At 41.7% G+C, this 12,314-nt stretch overlaps 1 protein-coding gene across 6 annotated transcripts in view; it reads left to right on the top strand.

Moving 5' to 3' along the window:
- The window catches only part of ap3d1 (adaptor related protein complex 3 subunit delta 1), a 35,478-nt gene extending 24,993 nt beyond the window's left edge, over positions 1-10,485 (top strand). For 2 of the 6 annotated variants that reach the window (XM_034081963.2, XM_034081966.2), the window contains 13 exons: positions 345-510; positions 1,745-1,888; positions 2,853-2,906; positions 4,680-4,796; positions 5,729-5,896; positions 6,304-6,351; positions 6,987-7,007; positions 7,828-8,017; positions 8,571-8,659; positions 8,998-9,083; positions 9,491-9,612; positions 10,145-10,224; positions 10,341-10,485. In XM_034081963.2, the coding sequence (XP_033937854.1) occupies positions 345-510; positions 1,745-1,888; positions 2,853-2,906; positions 4,680-4,796; positions 5,729-5,896; positions 6,304-6,351; positions 6,987-7,007; positions 7,828-8,017; positions 8,571-8,659; positions 8,998-9,083; positions 9,491-9,612; positions 10,145-10,224; positions 10,341-10,436 (1,381 nt within the window). In that variant the 3' untranslated portion in view covers positions 10,437-10,485. The remainder of the gene's footprint in view (positions 1-344; positions 511-1,744; positions 1,889-2,852; positions 2,907-4,679; positions 4,797-5,728; positions 5,897-6,303; positions 6,352-6,986; positions 7,008-7,827; positions 8,018-8,570; positions 8,660-8,997; positions 9,084-9,490; positions 9,613-10,144; positions 10,225-10,340) is intronic. The other 4 variants (XM_034081965.2, XM_034081968.2, XM_034081964.2 and 1 more) reach the window with 3 other exon arrangements.
- Positions 10,486-12,314: the final 1,829 nt, after the last annotated feature.

Consider the following 12,314-nt stretch of genomic DNA (forward strand, 5'->3'; position numbering starts at 1 on the left):
GGCGAGAGGTTTTGGTCCCGATGGAGCGTTGACAGGTGTTATCAGTTTAATGTGGAGGAATTTATTGGTGTCGTTTCTAGATGGAGTCCCAGTGCTTTACCCCTGCCAGAGGAATGGCTTAACGCTTTGAATGGGCCTTGGCTTCTGCACAGTACAGAACATGTGACTGAAAACAGAGTTTTGCTGCACCCCACAACCCCTGTCCACCTTTATTCTAACAGATTACTGCTACAAAATAATACATGAAGATGTAAAAATGTGTTTTCCATGATCGCACTAACCCCAGGCAAACCGTATGTCGTAATTTAAACAAAGTGTGTCTGTGCCTTTTTTTGTTTGCCCAGGCCACTTGCGGACAGTGAGAAGCTGCCCGTCAGGTCACACCGTGCTGCGGAGGTTCTGAAAAGCCCGACTGAAGATGTAGAAGCAGAGAGGACCGTCGTCTCACAGGAGCCCAAGAAGAAGAGCAGCAAAGAAAAGAAAGAGAAGAAGAAGGATAAAGACCGGAAGGTGAGGCGGAAATGTCAACAGGGCTGTGCTCCTTTTCTTCCTGGAAACCACTGTAACCTCTGTCTAGCTGATGAGACTGCGGGTGTTTCTCAATGTCAAGGAAGGCTGCTCCAGAGCCACTATTTCAAGGATGCTACGTTGTTGAGTCCCGCCCAGAAATTTCGAGGCTGCACATGTATCTCCGTGGTCTTAAAATCCCCACAATGCTTTGCGCACGGGTCAATTTCCCCAATCTTTGGCGGAAATCGCGCTCCATTTACTACTATTTTTTGTCTAAATGGATAATTTGGACAAGAACATTTAGAATTTTCCCCCAAATGCTACTTTATTTTTTAACAAATACATGTTAAGTTGATTTAGTTTTGAAGTTGAAGACATTTTATTTAGATTTTATTTACAAATTGATTTGAATTTATACATATTTTATACAAGTACATTTTAGTGTATTTTTCTATTTTCACCAATACATTTTATGGTTTTGTTTTTCAGAAGAAAAAAATAAATATATTTTTGTATCAACAAATACATTTTATGGTATTTCTGTATTTAAAAAAAAATATATGAATTAAATTAAAACAAATACATTTATTGGTATTTAGAAAAAAATATTTCATTTCATTTAATCGTTTATTTGAACTGGGACAGTGCACATCGATGAACACTTTAAAACAAAACAATGCTTACAAGCGTAAATGAGCCGGATTTGACCTTTAAGCTCATTTCCATCCTCAGTCCCCTCACATACAACATACAAGAACATTTATATACATAGCAAAAATAAATACATGACATGCAGAAAGAGCATGAGCAGCATACAAGCATTTACCACATGGCAGTACAATGTAGCAGCTATGGTATATAAAGTGCAAGATAAGATAAAAGTGCTACATGAAGTGCAAGAGGAGATACCCCTGTGTTAAAGTGCATTTAGCGGTGATTACACGTCTGTTTGTTGCTCAACCATTCTTTAAGTTGTCCTTTAAAACTATTGAGAGTGGGACAGTCCCGTATCTCAGTAGGGAGGCTATTTCTGTATTTTAAAAAAAATGAAGTAATTAAATTCTAAATGTAGTCTCGCTGATGAAACGGCTTCTTTAGACCAGTAAATCACATGTATGGTGCGGGGGGGAAACAAGAAGCTGTCAACCATTGTAAAGTGATGAGTCAGAGGGGGTGGTTCTCGGTAAACCGTTTCGTGACACAGAGCTGCATTTATTCTCCTGTTTTCTTGCAGAAGAGCAAAGAAGAGAAGAAGAAGAAGAAGCACAAACATGAAGACAAGGGGGAGGATCTCCTCGGGGGTCAGGAGGACGAGCCTGTGGTCCAATCAGAAGAAACCAGTGTGGTGGCGGCTCCGCCCACATCCACCACCTCTGAGGTACGTCCTTACAAAAACTTAGAGGCAACACCTGTGACCACTTGGCAACGGAGCTTAATTCTAAGATCTGATTTGACCCAGAATTCTGATTATCTGATCTAAAATGTACGGTGGCCCTGAAGTGCAAGTCAAAACAAGATTTCAGAAAACACCAACATTTCAGAAAACGCTTCAGCATTTCAGAAAACACTACAGCTTTTCAGAAAACGCTACGGCATTTCAGAAAACGCTACAGCATTTCAGAAAACACTACAGCATTTCAGAAAACACTACAACAACTCAGAAAACGCTGTGTGCTAACAGCTAACGGCTGATGTTTTGGGACATGTTGAGCAGGTGCTGACAAATCACGAAGCGTCATTTCTTGATTGGCAGCAAAAACAACCAATCACAGCAGTGCTTCTCAGGCTGGCTCTGTTCAATCACAAATGAGAAGTCTTCTCCCTAAAGGCATACCCTTTCTGTAAAAGTTTAAATGCTGTAGCCTTTTTTGAAATGCTTAAGCGTTTTCTGAAATGCTTAAGCGTTTTCTGAAATGCTGTAGGGTTTTTTGAAATGCTGTAGGGTTTTTTGAAATGCTGAAGCGTTTTCTGAAATGCTGTAGGGTTTTCTGAAATGCTGCTTTGACTTGCACTTCAGGGCCACCGTACAAATTCATGATAAAAAATGGCTTTAGAACATCATAAAAAAAATAGTCAACAGCTTCTGCTAAAAGGAAACATACATACAGAAATCTTTGATAATTTTCATTGACTCAACGCTTCCATTGCTTCCTCCCAATCAGCTTTAGTGATCAAGTATCAGTTTCCCCGTGGCTGACTCTCGCCAAATACTTGATTTATTCATGAAATAGAACGGGTTAATGTCTGTATCCATTTTCATGAATAGTAGAAAGATACTGAGCCCGGTTGGCCCTCACCCCTCTCACCTCCTGGCACTCCTTCTCCCTCCCTCCCTCTTCTAGGTTTCGGATCTGGATTTCTGGCTCTCAAACGCTCCAGTGCCCTCTAACGCCCAGGTTGAGTCTCCCCATTGTTCCCTTGTTTCCTCCCTCCTCCCCTCATCTCCAAAGTTTCTCTCTCTCTCATTACTCAATTTTTTCATTGATCCACCTCATGTTGGTTTTAGCCTTATGTTCTCCCATTTTCACCTCTTTATTTAGATCAGTTTTATTTCTTCAGCACTCACCTTATGCCACGACTTGCTCTCTTTCACAGGTCACATAACACCTCTTTTTCATTCTCCAGCCTTTCCTCTGTTTTTCAGCATGTCTGTATTTATGTCAGTGTTCACGGTCTGTCTGTATTTGTCTCACGATGCCAGTGGTTCTCTCCCGCAACTTTTTTTTTGCTCGCTGGGTGTCGTGTCGGTCGTGAAGTCAAACTAGAATTGGTTATTGTTGTGTTTGCTGGTGTCGACAAGTTAAGCGAGGAATGTGGCCTGAAGTCTGTTTACTTTTGTTCCTGTCGTCCCCACATGTGTCCTCTGACTGCTTCTACCACGATCCCATGTGGGGTCATTGTTTCTGTTCGACCTTTTGAGTGTCACGACTGCGAAACCTCAACATTTGGGCTAGAGTTAAAGCTGCCCTGTAAATATTTTTGACCACTATTAGTGCTACTGAGCAACTTGTTGAGTGAGTCACATTTTGTTTGTCCTGGCGGAGATTTCCAGCTATTCTGCTGATCAACAGTTGACTGCAGTAATCCAGCAAAAGACAAATGAAGAAGAGAAATAATGTTAAATAGTGAAAATCGATGTAAACAATTCACGATTAAAGATATTTTTGAAAATCGGATTTGCAGTAGTTGAAGAGAAAGAATTTAATTGAGGACGTTTGTAAGACCTCAATATTTCACAAAATACCTTTGGTTTAGATTTTAGTCTTACCTTAACACTCACAAAATTAGAACAATTTTATTACTTGACTTTTATTAAAAGAAAATGTCTGCCATTTTAATATTTTGGAAAATCACTTTTTTAAAACCTATGGAGAGGGCCAGGCTAGCTATATCCCCTTAGTTCCAGTATTGATGCTAAGCTATGCTAACAGACTGCTATCTCCACCTATTGATTTTCTAATTTAACCCTCAACAATAAAATATTAAGCAAATTCACCGAAAAAAGGTCACACTATTCCTTTTATCATTCCCCCTAGTGTGACATTTGACACAGATTAGATCAGATTTCTCTGTACAATTCAGGCATGTGAGGGCCAGGTCTTTCGCTTAATTGTGAGAGCACTAAAAGCACTTTTGACCCTGAAACATGACTCTTTAAAGACATGCCTTGACATGCCTGTGTGTTAGACTTGTTTTCATATTGGTTGTCACAGTTGCATAAGAGATCAGATATTGACCCGCAGGCAGCTCACAATAGCATTGACTGTATGTAGGTTGTCACGAGGATCCTGTAAATCAGGACCTTTATTCTGTTCGCAACTGCTAGTGATATCCAACAGAACCAAACAAAGCCACTGCACATGTGTAGAGACCTACAGACATAACATAGTTGTTTCTCAGACAGGCACTTTTGTGGTTTAGCTCTTTTCTGGTTAGTAGTATTGCATGTGACGCACTTCTTTTAACAAATCAGGTTTACGTTTGAGATGTCACACACCTCGTAGGGTGCAGCTGATCAAAAATAACTTTCTTAATGAATGAGTGCACTCCTTAACTTCACTTAACCTCAATCAACTCCAAAGTGGCACCAAAGTGTCTGTGTTTACATGCTTTGGTTTCTCCCTGCTAACCCTGTGGTGTGTGTTTTATGGTGGTGTGTGTGAAAACAGGAAGCAGCACCAGTAGCAGCAGCAGCAGCAGCAGCAGACCCTGTGCCTGAGGCGGCCTCTGGAGCGGCGCCAGACTCCGAGCCTGAAGAGCCCAAAGACACCGAGGCGGAGGAGACGGTGAGTCACTAATGACGAGGCGATAATTAGGAAGTGGAGAGTTTGGCTGCTGTGCTGCAGATCTCAGATCTCAGTGGCCTGACAGGATGCAGCACACTGGCTTCTTTTCATTCTCACTTTGGTGTGAATTAAGTACCACAGACCTGCCACTTCCTATGTGGTCTTCTCATTAAAGGTGGGGTAGGTAATGTTGTTATATTCCATGGAATGCTCTTAACATCCCGATAGCAATGAATACATTAAATGCTTTGACTATAAATACATAAAAAAATGTCATCTGTGGAAGCTGTAAAAAGCACGACCAATCATCTGAGCCGGCCCGGTTAAAGTAACTGGATGGCCTACCTGCCTGTCAGCCTTCCAGCTGTGCACAAACTTATCTCGTGCCCTCATTGGTCATGTGCGCGTTCGTGTGTGTTGGAGGAGGGGCTCTGTAAGGAAGTCTGAAGGAAGGGGCAGATTTTTTTCGGCTGCGTATTTTCAAATTCTAGCGCACTCGAGCTGGTTTCTCCATTCTCACCTACCCTACCTTTAAGGGTTTTATACGATTTTAATGAACTATTTAAGGGTTTCTGTAGAATTCCCTAGCCTACCTTTAACAGTATAAAAAAAAAAGTGAAAGGCTACAACAAAATGTTAAGATAGCAAGCAAGACGGAACAAAACTAGGCACACATGAAGGGAAACATAAATAAAAATGCGAGAAAATGCATATAAAGAAGAAAACAGATAATTAAGTAATAAGCAAAAAATACATACATTTAAAAAAACGTGTTTTGTTCGAGTGTCTGCGATCAGAAGTTCAAAACATTTTGAGAAAACACCTGCTTTACATTTCTGAGGAATGTTTCTACACATATTAAATAACCAATTCAACCTCGTAGCATTTCTAATAAATGCTGTCCTTTTTCATTGTGTGTTTTCGATGATAAGAAGTCCTCCAAACACAAGAAGAAGAAGCAGAAAAAGGAGAAGGAAGAGAAGGAAAAGAAAAAGAAGAAGAAGCATCATCACCATCATCGCCACAGTGACGCAGGAGGGGAGGAGTCGGTGCAGAACGGCACCGTGGAGGAGGAGGAGGAGGAGGAAGAGCCGCTGCCGGTCAGTGTCATCAACAGCTTTACCTCAACCAGCACTGGGAATGATAACCTTTAGCTCACTCACGAGTCACTGACGTCACGAGTCACTGACGTCACGAGTCACTGACGTCACGATTAGCTAATAAACGCAACATTGTTTATCATGACTCTGATCTGTGCTTCTTCACTGAAACGTCTTTACTAAACCCCCTGACCGCCACACACACACACACACACACACACACACACACACACACACACACACACACACACACACACACACACACACACACACACACACACACACACACACACACACACACACACACACACACACACACACACACTGTGAAGCAGCTCCTGTTGCCTAGTTAGCATACAGAGCGACAGAGAATGCCTGATCTGACCTGAGCTCCTCTCTCCTTTCAGCCCATGTCCAATTACTGCCTGCTGGCGGAGAACTCCTACATCAAGATGGTGAGTGATGTCGAGATGCTGCTGAAAGAGGGACTTTCCCCTGGGCTCGGGAATTCAGTTTTTTACGCATGACATAATTTGGGTCACATAAACATTTAATCAGTTTAAATTGGGATATCCAAAGCTTTTCTGAGCATGTTCGGATTGGGCAGTCCTCATCTACCTGATGTAATGATGTTTACAATATAGAGCAATAAGAAAAGGATTGCTTTGTTTGCCAGATAACACACACTTTTTATTTGTGTGTTGTTTTTACGTCTGATTGCCCTCATTTGATGTTTGCCCTTAATAGACGACATTGTCAACTGCTTATCTCTGCAATAGAAAAAGAAGTCAAAGGTTATTTCCCTCAGGGGTTCCAACAAAATGAGGAGGGGATTCCCTAGATTTAATAGAAAACATGTTGCTCCTGTGCATAATCATCACCACATATTTAAATGTGCACACACACATTAAAACTTCCCCGCTTCTCCAAAAGTAGCCAGATAAAAACGTCCACAAACTCGTAATAATTTATAATTGAATCCTGATGACGTAACGAGTGAAATATACTTAAGCGGCTTCTAATATAGCCGTAGCATTCAAATAAAAAACAAAGTATGCAGATCTTTGATTTTCTCTCCCTCTCTTTAAAGATGTTGGAGGATGCTGATCAGGTACTGGTTGAAGTTCTGTCAGTGGCAGGATCTAAATAAAACTCCTTTCTATATGTGTTCCTCTCTGTTCGTGTTGCTCTTCACAGACAGACTAAGTTACTGTCTCTGTACATGCTTCTTTCTCCGTGTGACTGGTTTTCTTGGAAACATCAATGTGTGGTGGTGATGGCTTTGTGAATCAGATTTGCTGTTTACTGTGTGTTTCTTTGTAAATAATCATGGCTCAGTGAAATACATGAGAGTAAAAAATGCATCACTTCCGGTGATGGCTCCGCCCACTTTTTGGGAAAACAAAGCTGTCATTTGAACGGCGGTCAATACAGATTCTGAAGTTGTTGCCAATCCGATCAGAAATTTAAGAAAACCGTGGATTTTTGGATCTTCAAAGAGCCCGATGGCCAGACCGGCAAACAATTACATTAAATCATTGGAAATCCAAGATCGGGCTCGACATATGGTTAAATATAGCAGTAGGCGATCGATGTCCATAGAAACATTTATGTCACTTTACGGCCACGCCCACTTTTGGGGGAAACCAACGGCGGCGAAAATTACAGCGTCACCTACTGATTTTAATTGAACCATATATCGAGCCCGATTGTCGATTTCCAAAAAATACCGCCATTCAAATGACAGCTTTATTTCCCCCAAAAAATGGGCGGGGCCGTAATTTTCGCCCGGAAGTGACGTAGGTGTTACTCTCATCTATACATGGAGAGGGGCTTGGACACAGCTGATCAGTCTTTCCCCATGCAAATAAATGTATTATGTGATAATAATAATAATAATAATAATAATAGAAAGGTTTCCTCCCACAAAGGTGAACGACATCCAGGGAAATCTGCAGGACGGCAGTCAGGTGGTGGTGTCGGTAATCTTTGAAAACAAGTGTGAGAGCTTCCTGAAATCCATGGAGTTCAACGTCCTGGACTCTCTGAACTCCAAGCTGCAGAGGCCGGAGGGCTCGGGCGCACACGACGCCCTCTCCGTGCCCTTCCAGCTCCCACCTGGTCAGTGAGCATCTGAAATGTAGAAATAGGTCCAAGGACAAGAAGCATTCGTTTCACTAAATCACTGACTGCCTCGGGAGGTGTTGTTGATTTTAAAAGGTATCGACACTTTTAATAAACAGTTGGCATATATCTTAGGACTTCATTTGTTTCTGTGAAGATACCTTTTTAAAGTTTTCAAATTTGAATGATTGATAATAATAATAATAATAATAATACAGGCCAAACATGTTTTAAATGGTTTCATTACAATAAAAGTAATGCTAATCTTTAATGCAAATATCCTGCAGTTATTGAGTTCACTATTTGGGTTTATTGTACAGTTTCACCAAATGTTTAGTGCTGTCAAGGTTGCATTGACTTATAATAAAGGGGCCACTTAATTGAAAGGGTTGGGAATCAGTACCCTAAAATATACACATACAACATGTCACTGTAGTTCTCTAAAGTTGTGTCGGTTCTCAATGTAATAATCCTGAATCTAATAAAAACCTCACTTTGGGTTGTTTCGTAAAGTCTGATCACTTATCCGGGAACTCTGTCTGTGCTTCAGGGGTTTCCAACGAGGCGCGGTTTGTCTTCACCATGCAGAGCATCGTAATGCCACAGAAACTGAAGGGAACCCTCACCTTCATCGTCAAGGTGTGAAGAAAGAACAAATACACTGGAAAATATAAAAAATATGTATTCCTGAAAACAAACATGATCTGTTTTGGTAGCATATTTAGCATAGCTTCTAAAAAGTGTTGTTAAGCTGTCCGTGCTTTTTTTCTTTAACGCTCGGATATGTTCGATTTTTAAGAAGCATTTTCAACGCTTACAGAAGCTGTGTACTTCAAGGGATCCTAACCAGCTATACGTTTCATTTTGGTAGCCAACGCTTTCCCCCAGAGCTCTCTGCAGGCCCCTCCGGCCAGAAGAGCATCGTTAAAGTGCCACGTTGCTTTCTCATTGATGATCTGTTCTTGTTGTTCCCGCAGAATGAGGACTCCTCCACTCACGAGAAACTGGAGTTCAAACTGCACTTTACCTGCACCTCCTACCTAATCACTACTCCCTGTTACAGGTTAGTTTGATAAGTGTCACACAGAATTACAACCAACATTACAAAGGAGGAAAAACTTCATTCTGACCATGTTTTGCATTCTTCATAGACTCCTTAAAGCGTCTTTAAAATAAACTTGAAGGGTTGGGCGTTTTGCTTCAGGACAGTGCTTGTTGAGAGCCTAAAATGTAAATGCGAAACATTTGAAATGTATGATTGACTGTGACACTAGAGGAAAAGTCAGTCGGTGGTGAACCACAATTTATGAAGATTTTTGAATTTGATTTGAATTGAATTTGAATAGATTTTTGAAGATAATTAAACAATGCCACAACTATAATAGAGATCTGGGTATTGGTTCCGGAGTTGTCTTGGCTCTTCCTCAAGTATGAATTGAATACTGAATTGATTTTGTTTTATTTGTCCAGTGATGCATTCGCTAAGCTGCTTGAGTCGGGCGACCTGAAGTGCAGCTCCGTCAAACTGGAAGCAATCGGCATGCCCTTCCACCACCTCCTGGCCAAGATCTGCTTCCACCACCATTTCTCTGGTACACACACACACACACACACACACACACACACACACACACACACACACACACACACACACACACACACACACACACACACACACACACACACACACACACACACACACACACACACACACACACACACACACACACCAGGACATATCATATTTATCCAGAGATATAAACAGTTGTCTTTATACACAGACTTGAATTGTACACATACAGAATAAAAAAAGTGTTTTTGTGCTGGTTTCGTTTAGTGGAAGACTATTAATCTCTTTATTGCTATTTTTAACTAATCAGTATCGACCAAATAAGCAAACATAGACAATGCCAACAATATTAGTCTTAAATAAATAGTAATTTCATGTTCATTTATTGGGTGGCTCTATTATAATTAGTCAGTTTGGGTATTTTTCAGATGTAAAAAAACCAACAATGTAGCCACTATATTTCTACCGTCGGCTGCCATGCTTTCCAAAATTCAGCATCAAGCATGGAGAATTAATCCTGTCTGTTCTGACCCGTTTCTGTTTGCATGGTTCAGTTGTGGAGAGGATCGACTCCTGTGCCTCCATGTACAGCAGATCTATCCAGGGTCACCACGTCTGTCTGCTGGTCAAAACTGTGAGTGAACCAAAGAACCTTTTGTCCTCTGCAAATTCTGATTTCCATAAACTATAATTGTGTTTTCCTTTTAAAGTAAACCTAGATTGTGAGCTTGATTCTCTCTCTCCTCCCAGTCTGAGCAGACGGTGTCCATTGACGCTAAATGTGACGAGCCGACGCTGCTCGGGAATGTGCTGGATGAGATCAAGCAGACCTTCTCTCAGTGCTGATTGTGTCCGACAGCCCCAGGGTGCCCCCCCCCCGACCTCTCCATGCCACCCCCCCCCCCCCCCCCCCCGCTGCAACACAACATAATCATGTTACGAAACACTGCGGCTGGCACTTCCAGTATCGCCCTATTTATTAGTCCTCAGATTCGCAAGATTTCTATCCCCTTACCTCCTTCTTTTCACTCTGTTGTTGCGCTGAGCTCTGTGGTCACTCCCAACACTCGATGTTGTTTTACAGACTCGCTGTGTAAATGCGCCCGTCTTCAACGCACTTTCATCTTTACCTACCGGTTCCCTCTGACTGTAATGAGCTCCTTTTTCTGGATGCCCCGTGTCCTCTGCTCCTTCCTGTGTTCCTACACTCTGTCGGCAATTCACTCTGTGACAGTCATGTAATGTAACGTTGAGAACTGGACTTTTGCTGTTGAAATGTGATTTTACTGTTTTGCGGTTCTTTTGTTTGTCTTTTGGTTTGTTTGTTTTTTTTGTCTCTTTTTATTTGTCTGAAACCTGTCTGCGCCTTTGTCTCGCCCCTTTTCTCTCTGCCCTCTCCACATCAGTGTTTGTGCTGCTCAGCTTTGTAGACCTTGTGACGGACGTTTCTCAAACTGGAAAATGGGGACTCTAGCCTCCTCACAGTAGTGGGGAGATGTAACCAAAGCTACATATAAGGCATGGACTTTAAACTTCTTTCAGAGCCGTTGCCCTACTTGCCTTTTGGCAAGGCTCATAGCAGATCTGCTGGTGTTAGTTCAACACAATCCTTGTGATTAGTACAGTAGATGAGTGGTTTTGCTCTGCCTTAGCTGTGCAGTCTGACCTACAAGAGCCCCCCCCTCTACCCAGTTGATCTGCTCCCTAACCAACTGTGCTAAGCTGCAGTTTGACCCCCTAAGAACTTCCAACATGTCATTCCTCTCTAAAATCAAAGATTCATTTGAAGGTATCAAAAATAATTACATTTAACCCCAGAGTAGAAGTGTGTGTGTTTTCTGGACAGTCCCACCTTCATCAGCCTCCTCTTCAACTCACAGATGAATTTGTCAGTTAAATAGAATGTTATTTTACTGTAATAATGTCCCAGAAGGATACTGTTATTTCTATGAAACTGATATGGTGCTGAGGGCCTTCATTTGTGTCACCACGTGGTAAAGTTAGGGACAGAATAATCTGGCATGAGGCAAGCTGCCCATGTTACATCGCTGTACTTCCTCCTTGCTATGGGAAAGTCAAATTTGACAGACTAAGAGATGAGAAAGTTGCACTGAAAACCCTGTCTTAAATGTTAAACCATTCAGGTTGCAAGTTGTTCTCTGTAAGCAGAAACTGCTAAATGGTTTCAGGTTACGTTTCAATCAGTATTAGGCAACATGGCTGCCAAGGAAAGGGAGCCTCCACCCTGTAAACAGCAGCTCCGTCTGTCTTCATGTGGAATTATGTGAGACATTGACACCTGTGCCACTTTGACTAGCATCGCAGTAGCTTTACTGACATCCAGATAAACCCCAATGTTTCCTTTCCCTTCAGAAACTGCCTTGCCATTTTGTTGTGCATTGACATTATGATAAACATGAATGGGCCATTTTAATTTTTAAATGGCTACCTCTTGTTAATCGCTCAGAGGTACTTGTGATGTTTTACTTCATGTCTGAGGTCACTACCCGGTCCAGCACGACTTAACCTTGTAGTAGCAAGATAAAAACTGACTCAGTAGCGACTCTGAACACACATACTGGTAAGGCCCTCTTCATATCTGTCTGCTATTGTAGATAACGACTATGATAATGATGTATGTGACCTGCAGATCAGGTCAGCCATTCCATGAGATCTTCTGTCCTGTAGTTGAGTCTGAATGCTGAATTGATCCGCTGTATTTCA

This window comes from Pseudochaenichthys georgianus, chromosome 4 (assembly GCF_902827115.2).
Source record: "Pseudochaenichthys georgianus chromosome 4, fPseGeo1.2, whole genome shotgun sequence".
NCBI classification, from domain to species: Eukaryota; Metazoa; Chordata; class Actinopteri; order Perciformes; family Channichthyidae; genus Pseudochaenichthys; species Pseudochaenichthys georgianus.